General features: G+C 46.5%; 1 protein-coding gene across 6 annotated transcripts in view; it reads left to right on the forward strand.

The window, feature by feature from the left end:
* LOC137372300 (partitioning defective 3 homolog B-like) overlaps positions 1-16,297 on the forward strand; it is a 1,025,472-nt gene that overhangs the window by 511,366 nt on the left and 497,809 nt on the right. For all 6 annotated transcript variants that reach the window (XR_010975414.1, XM_068036099.1, XM_068036101.1 and 3 more), the window contains one exon: positions 11,881-11,925. Coding sequence is in view for 5 of the 6 variants with exons in the window: in XM_068036099.1 (XP_067892200.1) it covers positions 11,881-11,925 (45 nt within the window). In the remaining variant the exon portion in view is untranslated. The remainder of the gene's footprint in view (positions 1-11,880; positions 11,926-16,297) is intronic.

Consider the following 16,297-nt stretch of genomic DNA (forward strand, 5'->3'; position numbering starts at 1 on the left):
ATGCTAAGCCTTGCCCAAATGGATGGATCGTTTAACTTTCTGGTCAGGTCTCGGCCACAGTTCCTGCATTCTCTTTGCAGTGAGGGTTTTGTGTGAGAGAGTAATTTGGGCGTGACAAATCTTCCAGGTTCCCCTCCCTCTTGTGTGGGACTGGCTGACTCCCGCTCGATAACTTCTAACACGTGCAGCCGAAACCAGCAGCTCTCAATGCCGGAAGTCAAGTATGTGAACTGTGCTCCTACTGCTCTGTGCTGGAGCATGGCTAAGTTCCAGCAGTTCAACTGTTTTTTTTTTAAATATAATAACAGCAGCAACAACAACATGCATGGATATAACATTTTTTGTGTTGCTAAAAATACCCAAGGTCCTTCACAGGACTGTTATCAAACAATATTTGACACCCATCTTCACAAGGAGATGTTAAGACAGGTGACCAAAAGCTTGGTAATGGAGGTAGGAAGAGAGGTGGAGAGGCTTGCAGTGGGAATTCCAGAGCTTTGGCCTAGGCAGCTAAAAGCACAGCCACGAATGATGGAGTGGTGGAAATTGGGGATGCACAAGAGGCCAGAATTTGAGATACACAGATCTCGGAGGGTTGTAGGGCTGAGGAAGTTACGGAGGGGAAAACTCACCACTGGCTGGAGTCCTACCAAGCAGGGCAGCACAGTGGCGCAGTGGTTAGCACCGCAGCCTCACAGCTCCAGGGACCCGGGTTCAATTCTGGGATTCTGGGTACTGCCTGTGCGGAGTTTGCAAGTTCTCCCTGTGACTGTGTGGGTTTTCGCCTGGTGCTCTGGTTTCCTCCCACAGCCAAAGACTTGCAGGTTGATAGGTAAATTGGCCATTATAAACTTCCCCTAGTATAGGTAGGTGGTAGGGGAATTGAGGGAAGGTGGGGATGTGGTAGGAATATGGGATTAATGTAGGATTAGTATAAATGGGTGGTTGATGGTTGGCACAGACTCGGTGGGCTGAAGGGCCTGTTTCAGTGCTGTATCTCTAAATAAATAAAATAAATAAGGAGGGATTTGAAAACAAGGATCAGAATTTTAAGATTGAGGTGTTGCTTGACCGGGAGCCAATGTATGTAGGTCAGTGAGCACAGGAGTGATGGGTGAGCGAGACTTAGTGCGAGTTAGAATACAAGCAGCAGAATTTTGGATGAGTTCACGTTTATGGAGGGTGGAAGGGCACCAATGATCTGGTCCCATTGATAATTTATAACTGACTACAGCATTATGCAGATATTTAAACATTTTATTCAGCAATGTCTAAACCAATCTGTAATATGATAACAAGGACAACAGCTTATATTTATATAGTGCCTTTAAAATAATAAAATGTCCCAAGGCGCTTCACAGAAACATTATTAAACAAAGTATCGCACTGAGCCACAAAAGGGGATATTAGATGACCAAAAGCTTCGTCAAAGGGATAGGTTTTAAGGAGTGTCTTAAAGGAGGAAAGCAAGGTGGAGAGGCTGAGAGCTATAGGGAGGGTAATCCAGAGCTTGTTTCAAATTAATCAAATAGTTCCCATGCTGTGTTAGGTACATCATGGTACCTATTCAGTTTGTGTTGGCTACATGGTGGTTAAATAGTTCACTGAGCTAAGATTAGGTTTTAATATCCTATAACATTTTGGGTGGTTATAAGTATTTCTCACAACAGCCATGACCTTAACCACTTTTATTTCTGGTTTATGAACCAGTTCCAGCACTTTACTGCATGTAGAAATCTAGATTTACAGCAAACATTAAAGAAAGGATCGTTTATCATCTCTGCATGATCAGACATTCAGCCTCTCCAATTGTAAGTAAATTCTCAACTGAAGTAAATCTCTGTTAACTATGTAGAGCTGCACAGTTTGAGTTTGGCTGGTGAGGTTACTAGAAACTGTGGCTATTTCTTTACAGAAAATCTATTCTTATTGCATGTAACACATTGAGGGGGGAATTTGTTTTGGGAGTCAATGCATTTCCTAAATCTTGGTGTTTATGCCAATAATTCCTTCCTCCCCTCTGTGCGCCCTGCACCATGCACCCCCTTGATCATAAGTTCTATTTTAACCACAATATGGGCAGTGCATTGTCACAAATGTGTTGGAGAAACTGATTAAATAGGCCTAGGCCTCTTTTGTGCTTTTCCTTTTCTGGGATATGCCTGGATAATGGCATGTAGTGTGAAGAGGGGAGAAAATAATGAAATGGGAGATCCCAACTTTTTATCTAACAATGTGCTAATTGTTAATGTAGTACCAATCAACCTCTCGATCCCAGAAATTGAACAAGTTAAACGGTGGAGTCTCATTCCTTCAGGTGATAAATTGTTCTTAGAGATTTTAAAAATGTTATTTTTTTTCGTTCATCTCTTCTCTCTCTCACTAAATCCAGTCTTTCCTCTCTCTTTCTGTACCTGATGTAACTCTAATTCCCCCATTTCCTTCTCTTTGTTCCCTCTGTTGCTTTTGCAATCCTGAAATCCCATTGTTTAAGGAGATAGACTGTTGGTCCTATTGCCCACGAAGGTCCCAAATGCCCCGTTGCCCTCACTGCGCCATTATCAGCTTGCACTTCCAGTAGATTATGGTGCAGTTCTTTTTTGAGCTGCGAGGAGTGCAGGTAAAAGTCTAACTAATGATGCACGCCTAAGATGCCCCACTCCAAGATCTGACCCAATAATTTAATGGATGAATTTCTTTATATTTTCTTCTCCCCTCAATTATCTCCTTTTATTCTCCCAAAGCTGGTGTATAGCTCCACTGCTGGTGACATCTCTTTTGTACCTCTCCTGGGTGACAAATACACAGAGGTCACTTAATGCTCAGCTAGCTGATACTATTTAATTCAGCACAGGGCAGGGATCAAAGGTGTGACCTCTGATTTGCATGACTTAGTCCTTAGGCATGCACTTTTTAACCAGTGCACAATTTAGGGGAGTCAAGTAGACCATGCTTAATAACTCCAAGTTACATTCACCCATCCTGGGCTTGCTGATCTACATTGGCTCCTCGTCCGCCAATGTCTCAAATTTAAAATTCTCATCCTTGTGCTCGAATCCCTCCATTCCCTCACCCCTTCTTACCTCTGTAACCTCCTCCAGCCCTACAATCTTCCGAGATCTCTGCGCGCTACCAATTTTAGCCCCTTGCGATTCCCTGATTTCCTTTGCCCCACCGTTGGCAGCCGTGCTTTCAACTGCCCAGGCCCTAAACTTTGGAACGCCCTCTCTGAACCTTTTCACCTCTCTACCTCTCTCTCCTCCTCCAAGATGCTCCTTAAAGCCTTCCTCTTTGACCAAGCTTTTGGTCATCTGCTCTAATATCTCCTTTTGTGGCTCATTCATATGATAATGCTCCTGCAAAGTGCCTTACGATGCTTTACGAGGTTAAAGGCACTATATAAATGCACATTATTGTTCATTGGGTTGCTAAGGCTATTGCCATTTTGATTTGCAGCTGTTCATGTCATTCACCACATTCAGCCTTTTTTTTTGCCTTCTGCCCCTCACCTCCACTGTTTAGTATTCAACCAATATCTTGAAAGCACCAACAGGGCTCAGAATGCGAGGAAAATTGTTATGAAGGGTTTGATAGGTAGAGAAGAGAAAATGTTTCCACTGTGCAGAGGTCCAAAACTAGGAATCAATGATTGTCCCTAATAAATCCAATAATGACTTCAGGAGAAACTTCTTTATCCAGAGAGTGATCAGAATGTGGATCTCGCTACCACATGGAGCAGTTGAGGCAAATTGTGTAGATGCATTTAAAGGGAGGCCAGAAAAGACCACAGGCAGGACTTTTCGGTCCCGCAAGGGACAAGAATGGAGGCGGGCGAGTCATCAAAATACTGGCGCTGGCCAGCAAGCCAGTTTCCCGTCGCTGGTGAGTTTCACCAGGGTGGGGGCAGGGCAGCCCCAAGAACCCACCCGATGCACTAATAGGTGCAGTTAAGATTGTTAAAGAGCTGTTATGACCTCGGTGAGACTGTTAACGGTAAAACACGAGACATGAACTCCCCAGACCAATTTAAAGAATTCCATGATGCCATTTCACGTTTTAAGACTTTTGTCAGAACAACTAAACTAAAAGAAATCCCCATTAACTAAATAGTACTGAGACCCCAAATTACAGAGATATTTTTCTTCATTTATTATAACACATGAAATCTTCACACCACACTTATACGTTACAAAGTCCTCCTTGATGACAAATTCCTTGCAGTTAAAAGTCCCAAATCCCTCCTAGTTGCAATGGGTTGGATCTCCCAGACCTTTTCCAAAGTCCGTGTCCTCTTGCCTCACTTCTTCCAAGCACTTTCGACCTGGATTTCCATGAATAAGGCGATTCTGGTGATCCTGTTGGTCTTTTACTTCTCCACAAATCTCAACTTTCAAAACAGGTTGAAATCTTCACAGCCTTTTGCTGTATCGGTCTTCTGAGAGCAGGTGTTTCCTCTTTCTCCTCTCTGAGGCTGCCACTGCTGACCTTCTTCCGGTCTTCCTTACAGCCTGCCTGCCTACCTTCTGAAAATCTGTTGAATTTATCCAGAATCAGATGTCAAGAGCCAATTGTCTTTTCCAGTATGCAAAGTCCACAAGTCTGGTTGCAGCAGAGCCACCTCGGCTTTCCATTGTTTCCAGGTGTTAGCAACTGCCATTCGTTTTTACATTTTCAGAACCGCTGACTGGTTGATCATGATCTGAAAGTCTGGGAGGGTGGAACCCATTGTTCTTCAGATTTTTACACCCCTGCAGTCTCTGCTTTTCAAAAATGTTTTTGATCTGCGTTCCTTGTTGTCCTGGAAACTAAGATCCCTGTCTTTTCTTTAAGCAGAGTTGATATGAGGTCACCTGACCTCTCTGACTCCATCTTAAACTACATTAAAAATCACAGTTTTTAAAACATAATCATGCTACAAAGTCCAGCGTTCATAACAAAGCTCATTGATAGCTTGTTACAGGGCATGTAGAGAGTTTGGTGGAGCGCACAGGCTGCATGCTGGATGTTGGGGCAGACCAAGTCCATAGAGGCGAATACTCAGTCAGAAGCCAGTCGTGGTTGCCTCCAACAAATTAGGTGGGTGCATAAAATGGAGAATGGCTCATAGAGTGACTCGACTATTGGCACATTGATGTCACCGGGTTAGTGCAGGTTGAGGGAGAGTGGTCAGTAAGCTCTCGGGCCGTGCAGGGGGTCGTAACCCTGCTGGCATCGCAGTAGCCATAAGAGGAGGGTGCAAGGCTTCCAAGCACAATTGGGGGGCTCACGTGAGCACAAGGAAGGTAGCAGCTAGCAAAGAGGGGCACGGCTGTCAGATTTTGGGTCCAGTAGCAATGAAGAGCAGCGTCCTGCATAGGAAGGCTAGAGATCCAGGCATGAGGAGGGCAGGCAAGCAACAGAGACCATTCTCTCAGCATAGGATCAACAACCGAAGATGTAGCTACCTTAAGATGACCAAAAACCAATGCCGCAGGAGACTGCAACTCTCCAGGCAGATGGTCAACGGAGATCTGTGTCTACTTCGTGGAAAACCTCACACCTCGCAACACTGCTCATCATGCCCTTTCAGTAGCAATCAAAGTCAGTCTCGCCTTTGAACTTCCTTGCCTCTGGCTCCTTCCAAGGATCAGCTGTGGGCCTTGGTGGCATCTCACAAATGGCTGCACACAATTGCATATCACAGGTTACTGATGTTCTATTTGTGAGAGCTGGACAGTACATTCAATTTCAGGCAAACGCGGCCTCACAGGCACAGAGGGCAGTGGGTTTCACCTCCATCACTGGATTCCCCTAGTGCAGAATGTCATCGATTGCACCCATGTGGCCATTAAGGCACCCAGCAACTGGCCAGTGAGATTTATCAACAGGAAGGGCTTTCACTCCCTCAACATTCAGCTGGTCTGCAACCAGTGTGTGTGCCCACTTTCCTGACAGCTGCTGTGACTCCTTCATCCTCCACCAGTCTAGGCTGCGCATCTCTTCACTTACCACCCCACCCCCCCAAAACTCCGTGGATAGATTTTAGGGGACGAGGGAAATCCTTTGAAAATATGGCTACTCACCTGTCTACGAGTGCCTGAGCCAAAGACACAGAGGCGATATAACTGTGGAGCCATCTGCTCACTAGGATAACCATAGAGCAGGCTTCTGAAGACGCGGTTCCGGTGCCTGGACAAATTGGGTGGCACACTGCAGTGCACTCCTGCAAGGGTCCCACTCATTCTGTTGGTCTGCTGCACTCTCCATTACATGGCCCTCCAGAGAGGTGTGAACCTTGAAGAGGGTGAGGCCCTGGAACGGCACAGCTCATCAGAAGAAGAGGAGGAGGAGGAGCAGGAGGTGGAGGAGGAAGATGCAGAACACAGAAGTGCCCCGGGTGCGCAGGGAGGTGGCTGGACACGGAGGGGTCTTGAGGGTCTCATCAGGGTGCTGTTAACGTTGGGGATCATCTGGTTCAGGCTCGTTTCAGCTGAGCCCTTCTGACCCAGGAGGAACAGCAAGGTGTAGAACACATGACGATCTGCCTGTGTGAACACTTCCATTGAAGGTGCAGCCTGGAACTGTCACCGTTCAGGGACCCATACTCCCCTTCACCATTTCAACCCTCCTTTTTTTTTAATTCTTTCACTGGAATTGGGCATCGCTGGCCAGGCCAGCATTTATTGCCCCATCCCTAATTGCCCTTGAGGAGGTGGTGGTGAGCTGCCTTCTTGAACTGCTGCAGTCCATGGGGTGTAGGTACACCCACAGTGCTGGTAGGAAGGGAGTTCCAGGATTTTGACCCAACAACAGTGAAGGAACAGCAATACAGTTTCAGGTCAGAATGGTGTGTGGCTTGGAGGGGAACTTGCAGGTGGTTGTGTTCCCATGCACCTGCTGTCCTTGTCCTTCTAAGTGGTAGAGGTCACGGGTTTGGAAGGTGCTGTCGCAGGAGCCTTGGTGAGTTGCTGCAGTGCAGCTTGTATATGGTACACACTTTTCTTGTCTCGCCATTAATAAAAGGAAAGTCTGACATCTGGTGTCAATATTTACATTGTGCTCAAAAACAAGCAGTGCACAGTTACAGGTTGAAGACACCCCAGTGACCCTCTCAGTGTTGTGCCCGAAGAAGTGGCTTCCACTCTTGGCCACTCCTATGAGATGTACCCCTTGTGGCCTCGGAGCAGGTGAAGGCGACATCCTCACATGTCTCTGCTTGCGGATGAGATGCACATGGTGATCGTCCTCATTGTGGAGGTGTGGGGGGGAGCACCTCCAAAGGCTGCTGCACCTGTATCATTGCATAGACGGCACCTCAGTCAGAGGGGCCAATGATGATGATGGTGCCCTGTGAGGGGTTGCACCCTCATCCTCCTTAGAGACTGCCTCAGCCCTTGGCTGGCACTCTGGCTGGCTGGACCACCAGTTGGGGTGCAGATGGCACCCCTCCAAATATCTCTGCACCATCAGCGCCACTGACTAGTCAGGGCATGCATTCTGTGAACATCAGTGCGCAGTCCCTTCACACACTGAGTGCTGCTGCATACGGCTGTCCATGAGGTTGGCCACTCTCTCTATGGAGGAGCTCACGTGTTCAAAGCTCTGAGCCATTGTGGTGCACATGAGCTGAATGGACTCCTCCATTCTCTGCCCAGGACCCCGCACTGCCTCAGAAACTCTGACATGCGGTAGCACATCTGTTGTTGCTGTGCTGATCTAAGTAGAGCCTCCTTTCCTGTGACACTCGAGGCTGTACATCTGCACCCAGCTGAGCAAGGCTGTGTCTGTCCTCCATCCTCAGAGGGGGAGACTGCCCACAATTGCCTCTGCCTCTCTCACCTCCTCCTGTACACCTGTGATGTGCTCTGCACCCAGTGGCCCCTTATCTGTGTGCGCGAATCCACTGAGGTGACTATCTGCGCTGGTGGAGGGTGCACTTATAAGGTGTGATGATGCATATTCTTGGGTCTGCCCTGGCAGCACTTGGCCCAGTGATGTTACAGGAATCGTTCCTTGCTCCTCGACGTCTGAACCTGTGGGAGACAAGAAGAGATCATGAAAACTAGCTATTGAGATCAGAAGCCTCTGCAGTGCTGAGGCTTCTCAATGCAGATGAGTCTTTGGCATGCTGTCAGATGGGCTGGTGTGCAATGCATCCGCTTAATCTATGCATTCCAGTTTCTATTCACCCTCTCCACCAGAGATGCCCCATCTCACCTCCACCAACTTGCTGGTGGTCAGCAACCCTGATGATCTCCATGGTTAAAAAGGGAACCCCTTCTCCTGCGTGGGTCCTTTCGAGGGCGTTGGGGGCAGGCTTCTTCTGCAAGGACAAGAGAGAGAGGGTATGGTACTGCTAGAATCCATGGCTAGTGCCAGCAGCTCATTTTCATAAGTTACATGTATCAGCTGTGGCAGGTCCTCAGCAGCTCTATGGCTGTGAGCCTTGCTGAGGGCCAGTAAGTGCCCAGGATGCACATTCTTCCCAAATTCAGGGGCAGATGCATCCTCAGGCTCCTCAACTGCTGTGTCTGCTGGAGTTGAATACTCCGAGGCCTGTCCTGAGGATCTGGCATTGCACTCGCCATGCCAGAGCAAATAAGTTAATTGAACCTCTTCCAGCACACGAGCCAGGTCTTCTGGACCATATACCATCTGCTCAGTGTCTCCAGCACCTCAATCCAGGCATGCTTGGTCTGGGAGGGTGGCCTCCTTCTGCCACCCTCTGAGAAGAGGACTTCCCTCCTCTCCCTCACTGCCTCAAAGAGGACCTCCAGAGGGGAGGCCCTGCCCCTGGTCCCAGCCCTTTGCTTTTCCTGCTCCATGTTTATTCCAACTATTATATCTTTAAACAGCAGCCACAGTGATGTCTACTGTTGTGGGTTTAAATTTTTCTCTTTCAGTCCCGCTTCCGTTCCTGCCTCCGTGAACACTAATTGGCCACCCAACCCACTCTCAAGCCAATTAGGAGGCCCGCCTCCATAAAAATGGGGGCCTGTGACTGCCTTGCTCCCGGGGGCGGGATTGGGTCCTGGCGGCTGTTTCCCGCCCTTGGAAGGAAAATACAGCCACATAAGGCAGAAAGGAATAGAAGTGTATGCTAATAGGGCCAAAGGAAGGTGGGCGGGAGGAGGCTTGTGTGCAGCATAAACACTGGAATGGACCAGTTTCTGTGCTGTAAATTCAATGCAATGAAAGGGAAAGAAGACTAAAAACAAAGGTAACTTGAGTCACTTTAGGTGATTTCGTGAGTCTGGTGTGGTTCGTGAAACCAGTGTGCAGTTTTCGACCTTCCTGTTGCCCCCTGACAGCAGCTGCTCGAGTGTTATGTTGCAACTGCAAAACACAAATTCTCATTTAACAGTGTTAAATAACACTGCATCAAAGTGAAAATATAATGCGTGGACACTGAATAATTCATGAAGTTACCTGTTACTTATTCTGATTAACATAAATCACTGAATTTGTTTGTTTACATTAATATTTAAGCATGTGTACTGTGTACAAGTTTAAAAGCTGAGCATAATTTAGCTCTAAAGACTCGATGTTAGTGGATGACTGGATGCACCTGATGGTGACTTGGAACCTGCCCCGTTTACCTTCCTTTCCAATGGCGGAAATGATTCAGATGATCACAAAGTTGACTGGTTGATAAATAAAAGATAATGTGAGGGTAACTGTGACAGGCCACTTTCCATTATTACTCCTTGCATACTCATGTTGGAGGGTGCGCTTATAACTTATGACGGTGCATGTTCTTGGGTGTGCTCTGGCAGCACTTGCCCAATGTTCAGCCAGCACAGACACGATGGGCTGAATGGCCTCCTTCTTTGTAGTAACTTTTCTATGGCATACTTATCTTACTGTGGAAGCAGTCGATTAGTGGTTTAAGAAACCAGCAAAAGGGTCACCAAAAAGTTGCTAAAAAAGGAAAAAATCGAATGAGAGTAAACTAGCCAGTGATATAAAAATAGATTGTAAGAGCTTTCTTTAGGTATATAAAAAGGAAGAGAGTAGCTGAAGTAAACATTGCTCCCTTAGAAACAGAGACAGGAGAAATTATCATTGGGGAATGAGGAAATGGCAGAGTCATTGAACAAATATTTAGTGTCTGTCTTCACGGTAGAAGGCACAAACTTCATCCCAGAAATAGAGGTAACCTAGGGGCTAACAAGAGTGAGGAAATTAATATCAGCAGGGAAAAAGTATTGGAGAAACTTAAGGGACTAAAATCCGACAAATCCCCGGGGACCCGATGGCCTACACCCTCGGGTTCTAAAAGAGATAGCTGCAGAGATAGTGGATGTGCTAGCTATGATTTTCTAAAATTCCTTAGATTCGGATATGGTCCCATCAGATTGGAAGTTGGCAAATGTTACACTGCTTTTCAAGAAAGAAAGGAGAGAGAAAACACAGAACTACAGGCCGGTTAGCCTAATATCAGTCATTGGGAAAACTTAAGGAAGTCTTAACAATGTAGCTAGAAAAGCAAAGTATGATCAGAACAAGTCAACATGGTTCTACTGAAGAGAAAACTTGTTTGACAAATTTATTAAGAGTATTTTGAGGATGTAACTAGTAAGGTAAAGGGGAACCAGTAGATGTAGTATCCCTGGATTTCCAAAAGGCATTTGTTAAGGTGCCACACAAAAGGTTAATAGGCAAGATAAGGGCTCATGGAGTTGGGGGTAATATATTAGCATGGGTAGAGGATTGGTTAATGGACAAGAAACAACAGGTAGCCATAAAGGGGCATTTTCAAATTGGTAGGCAATAATAGTGGAATGCTGCAAGGATCAGTACTGGGGCCTCAATTATTTACAATCTATATTAATGACTTAGATGAAGGGCCAGAGAGTAATGTATCTAAGTTTGCTGATGATACAAAAGTAGGTGGAAAGATAAGCTGTGGGAAGGACACAGAGGAGCTGCAAAGAGATATAGACAGGTTAAGTGAGTGGGCAACAAGATGGCAGATGGAGTATAATGTAGAGAAGTGTGAAGTTATTCACTTTGGTCATAAGAATAGAAAAGCAGAATATTTTTTAAAAGGTGTGAAACTTGTAAGTGTTGATGTTCAAAGAGACTTGGGTGTGCTTATACAAGGAATGCAGAAAGTTAGCATGCAGATACAGCAAGAAAATAGGAAGGCAAATGGCACGTTAGCCTTTATTGCAAGGCGATTGGAGTACAGGAATAAGAGACCACATCTGGAATACTGTGTACAGTTTTGGTCTCCACATTTAAGAAAGGATATACTTGCATTGGAGGCAGTGCAGCGAAGGTCAACTAGATTGGTCCCTGGGATGAGAGGGTTGTCATATGATAAGAGACTAAGTAAATTGGGCCTATATTCTCTGGAGTTTAGAAGAATGAGAGGTGATCTCATTGAAACATACAAGATTTGAAGGGTCTGGATAGGGTATACATTGAGGAATTGTTTCCGCTGGTCGGGGAATATAAAGCACAGCAGCACAGGCTTAGGATAAGGGGCCGATCATTTAGGACTGAGATGAGGGGAAATTACTTCGCTCAGAGGGTCGTGAATCTTTGGAATTCTCTACGCCAGAAAGTTGTGGTTGGTCTATCATGAATACATTTAAGGCTGGGGTAGACCGATTTTTGGTCTCTCAGGGAATCAAGGGATATGATGAGCGGCAAGAAAGTGGAGTTGATGCCTAAGATCAGCCATGAACGTATTGAATGGCAGAGTAGACTCTCAATGGGCTGCATGATAAACTCCTGCTCCTATTCTTGTGTCAGCCTGCATTTTGTGCTCAAGTCCCTGGAGTAGGACTTCAACTTGCAGCTTTCTGACTCCGGTGAGAATGCTACCAACTGAAGGGAATAGCAGAAGGTATTCTGAGGAGATTTTAAAAATGTTTTTTCTTTGTGTTCCAGTGGCAGATGAAAGCAATGTTGGATCTCTAGCAATACATCAATATGGTAAGATGTTGGGAGATTTATCTTGCAGTAGTTATTTCCCATTGGTTCAATGTTTGGTTTACTCTGCATCCATTAAAAATCAATCTTATTTATTGACCTACTTCAATTTTTTTATTTTCATAAAATGTTTCTGTTTCCCATAAAATCTCATGCATACATTAAACCTCCAGTCAGATTTTTTTCCTTAATATTGGACACAGAATCATTTGGTGTGCAATTTGGAACCACATCGCCCATTGTGTTTGGCTTCCAAAATGGCTTTTGCTGCATGCACTGTAGCTAACAATCTCTCTTAACCTCACACAGCTAACCACACTTTAAGCAGCAGAAATGAATCCCTCACCAGAGCTATTTAAAAGATCAGCAGTTAGTTGTTGGTTAGTTGCTGGTTGATCTCCTCTGGCCATTGCTTTGATTCTAAAAGTATTTGTTTAAAGTTGCTGATCTCTACAGGGAGTGATGATTAGAGAAATTAAGTCAACGGTGTTCCGGGATTCCCCCCACACGGTGGCGGATTGCAGCTTTGCATCCATTTACATATCATGAATACTGATTACCCTACACTTAGTTACAATTAAGTCCTACCTGCCAGATTAAGTGAACGGCGAGCGCGATTCCCGTGCCACCCGGTTCACGTTTGTGGCGTGCAGCAATAGATTTTGTGCAGTTGAGTCTCAGGTCTCTCTTTAACTCATCAGCAAAATGAATGCCAGCATTGAAATGAATGTTTGCTTCCAGGCTCAGCATCAGCAAGGGTGATTTTTTTTTCAGAGGATGGCAGCGAAGGCATTGGGGAGGGGCCTACATAGAGGAGCAGGGGAAGGTACTCAGAGAAAAAGGTGGGGTGATCGGGTGCATGGAGGAGCAGGGGAGGGAGGAACGGAGTGTCCAGGGTGTGTAGTGGTTGTTATTGGTGCTGAAGCTGGATGTGGGCGGCTGTGCAGGTGGTGGGTTGATTTGAATTTTACTATCAGCAGATAGTCAGGAATGGCCTAAAGGGAGGGATGAGTGCAGTCGACGTCAGGGACGTGTGGGGCGAATTCAGGGTACTGGCTGGCAGAGGGAAGAGTCACAGTCAATAGGGGCAAATGGATTCTGTATGGGGGTAGGCCAAGACTTATGGTTGGGTACTCCATAACATCTTAGGGAGGGGAACAGGACTCGGCAATAATAATAAGGTAGATTTGAGTAGGATCAATGGTCCGAGTCAGCATGTCGATGGTAATGGGAGTAGGAACGAGGGGGAGGGATGGCATGAATACATTGATTCTGACACGATGCACAGTAATCGGGGGAGGTTCAATGGTGACGGAGGGAAGGGTAATGATAACACTGGGTGGGTCGAGGGTGATGGGTTCAGGCTGGAAGGTTGCAGGAGGAGGTTGGAAGGTGGGGAGATTTGCCCTAAAAGCTACATGCACCATTTTCTTCAATGATAATGCGAACCACGTGGGAGGAGACAACTATAGTGGGTTTGTCTTTCACCTGGCTGCAATTCTAAGGCAGATAAAAGCAAACTGCTCATTGCCTCGATGTGTCAGCTACCTGGCAACAGAGGGCTGAATTGCAATATTCTGCTTATTTATTATTCAGAAAAACTGCAGCAACATGGGTCTCATACATCCAATTTGTCTAGTACCATGGGAAGAAGAGCAGAGGGAGCGGCTAAGGAGGGTTCTTTTCCCTCAACGCATGATGCCTGAACACCAGCAAGAGGCAGAACAAGAAGGTGAGGATGCTCTGAATGATAACATCCAGGAATGGCCTTATTGAAAATAGGCACTGACACGTCATCGCATCCTTAGGACAAGGACAAATTACATAGATGTCAGAGAGGCAATGTCAGAGATGCCTAAGGATGTCAAGTGAAATGGTCAGAGAAATTTGTAGGATCCTGCGGCATGACCTGCAGCCACTCTGTTTCAGTGGGAATCCCATGCCATTTGCCCTCACGATGACTGTTGCACTCAACTTTTTTGCTGGCAGCTCCTTCCAGGGATCCACGGGTGACATATCACAGTCTGTGACCTATAGGTGCATCAAAGAGATGACTAATGCCCTTTTTCAATGTGTCAGTGATTTCATCTACTTACCTGTAGATGAGGACAGCCAGGCAGCAAGATCTGCAGCCTTCGGCATCATCGCTGGCCTCCCTGGAGTGCAAGGGGTGATCGACTGTACTCATGTGGCCATTCGAGCACCCTGGGACCAAACTGCTGTCTTTGTTAATCGCAAAGGCTTCCTCTCTTTTTAAGTGTTTTGCGACCTCAGGAATAAAATCATGCATGTTTATGCACATTTCCCAGGGAGCTGTCATGACTCATACATTTCGAGGACCTCACAGCTACCAAGCATTTTTGAGGAACCAGCCAAAGTAGACAGCTGGATCCTGGGTGACAAGGGTTACCCCCTGTGTACATGGTCGATGACACCAGTACGTCATCACCATAGCACTGCTGAACAGAGGTATAGTGCTGCTCACCCACCCAACAGAGCCATCATCAAACACACCATTGGCATGCTGAAAATTTCCTTCCTGCCTTGACCGGTTTGGAGGGGCACTTCAGAGGGTGTCACGAATAATTGTGACTTCGTGACTAATCGTGGTCTGCTGTGCCATGCACAACCTTGCAATTAGATGTGGTAACATTCTGAAGGCAGAGGAACAGGAGGAATGCCGGTCCTCTTCAGATGAGGATGACTATGAATAGGGTGAGGAGAAGGACAACAATGCTGATGATGCCGCTATAGATATGAGGGCCATGGAGAGAATTGCAAGGGATATCAGAGAGAACCTCATATTTGCACGTTTCAGCCAACAATAAGCCACTTTATCAAGGAACATTGGTAGGAGAAAAATAAAAATTCCCCACATATGCTCACATACCCCTGAGGTCTTATTCATTGCTGTAATCTAAAAGAAGATTTGCTGCATTTTGATGTGACCAGCAGATGAAATCTTCTATGGGCTACAATGGAACTGAAAGCACACCACTGCAAGCAAAGTAAGGGTGCGACCGCAGAACCACAAATGTAAGACATGTCAGTAGTGAAAAAAGTGAATAATCATCAAACGACAAACAGTCATCATTGAAGACTGAAGGTTCAAATAGCAATGATAAATGGACACTGGACATTTTCTGAGATGCTTTGCAAGCATCAATGCGTTCCTGCCATAGGCCTCCAGTGAACATTTTCCTTTTCATCTGAAACCAAGAAATGATTTACGAGAGTGCATCAAATGTTAAAGTAAATACAGATGTTTTTAAACTTCTGGACGAGTTGCACATTATTTACAGCACCTGTGCCGCCATCATGCTCAAAACTGTTTCAATTTTCTTTCTCTCCCACTATGTCTAGGTGCTACCTCAACATTAGCAGCTGAGGTGGAGGCAGTCTGCCCAGTGCACTGCTCATTTGCTCTGGATGACCGTTGCGAGCATCCTCTGGAGAAACGGGGCCTTGATGGCTCAATCCTGCTGGGGGTCTGCAGCAATGGTGCTTGAGTATCCCTCACGTACTAGCCTGCTGGGGTGAAGGGGATCAATGTCAGGGGGGAGTACAAGGTGCCGCTTACCCTCGGGGTGACCTGAGGGGAAGGCAGCTGGCACGTGCTCCTCCTCCATCTGGGTGCATGATGGCACCTGCCCGTCTCTATGAGAGGAAGAAGCACCTGTCGGGACGTCCAGGTTCCTCGTCCCCCTCTCGCTTAGACTCTGATGCTTGGACCCGTGGTTACAGTGATGCAGTGCAGGTCAGAGCGCATATGGCTCTAGTGCTTAACCAGACTTGCCACAGAGCTCGCCAAACTCTCGACTGAGAAAGCCATACGCTCAAATGCCTGGGACATGTCCGACGTCATGCCTTGCATAGATTCCTCCATGTCACATGCAAAGCCACGCATGACCTCAGGCATCTCTGATATATTTTCCACATGGCTTTGCTGCAAATCCAGCAGACTTCTCATTGCAACAAACAGAGGATTATCAACAGTGTGGGGCTGAGCAGGGGCCTGGTCCTCAGTAGTCCTCCAATTGTCAGGGGACCTGGCTGGCACATGCTCTCTCATGTCTGTGCCGTGCACACCAGATTGTGGCCTGGATTCTAATATTAAACTCCGCCCCGCGGGCCATGTGGATGTATCGGTGCTGGCTGAGGTGGAAGAGGCAGGTGACAGTGCATCCTCTGGGCTCTTGGCTTCATCATCTTCCCCTGAGGAGGAGTCTCTGGCCTCGTGGTTTTCAGACACTCAAGTGCGGGCACCTGCAGTGGAGACACAAACAGAGGCACTTTAAGCATCAGCTGAGCATGAGTTCGGACACTTTCCTTTGGTGTGCAAACGTGGCTTTAAGACTGAAGATGACACTTCATC

This window comes from Heterodontus francisci, chromosome 7 (assembly GCF_036365525.1).
Source record: "Heterodontus francisci isolate sHetFra1 chromosome 7, sHetFra1.hap1, whole genome shotgun sequence".
Taxonomy (NCBI): Eukaryota; Metazoa; Chordata; class Chondrichthyes; order Heterodontiformes; family Heterodontidae; genus Heterodontus; species Heterodontus francisci.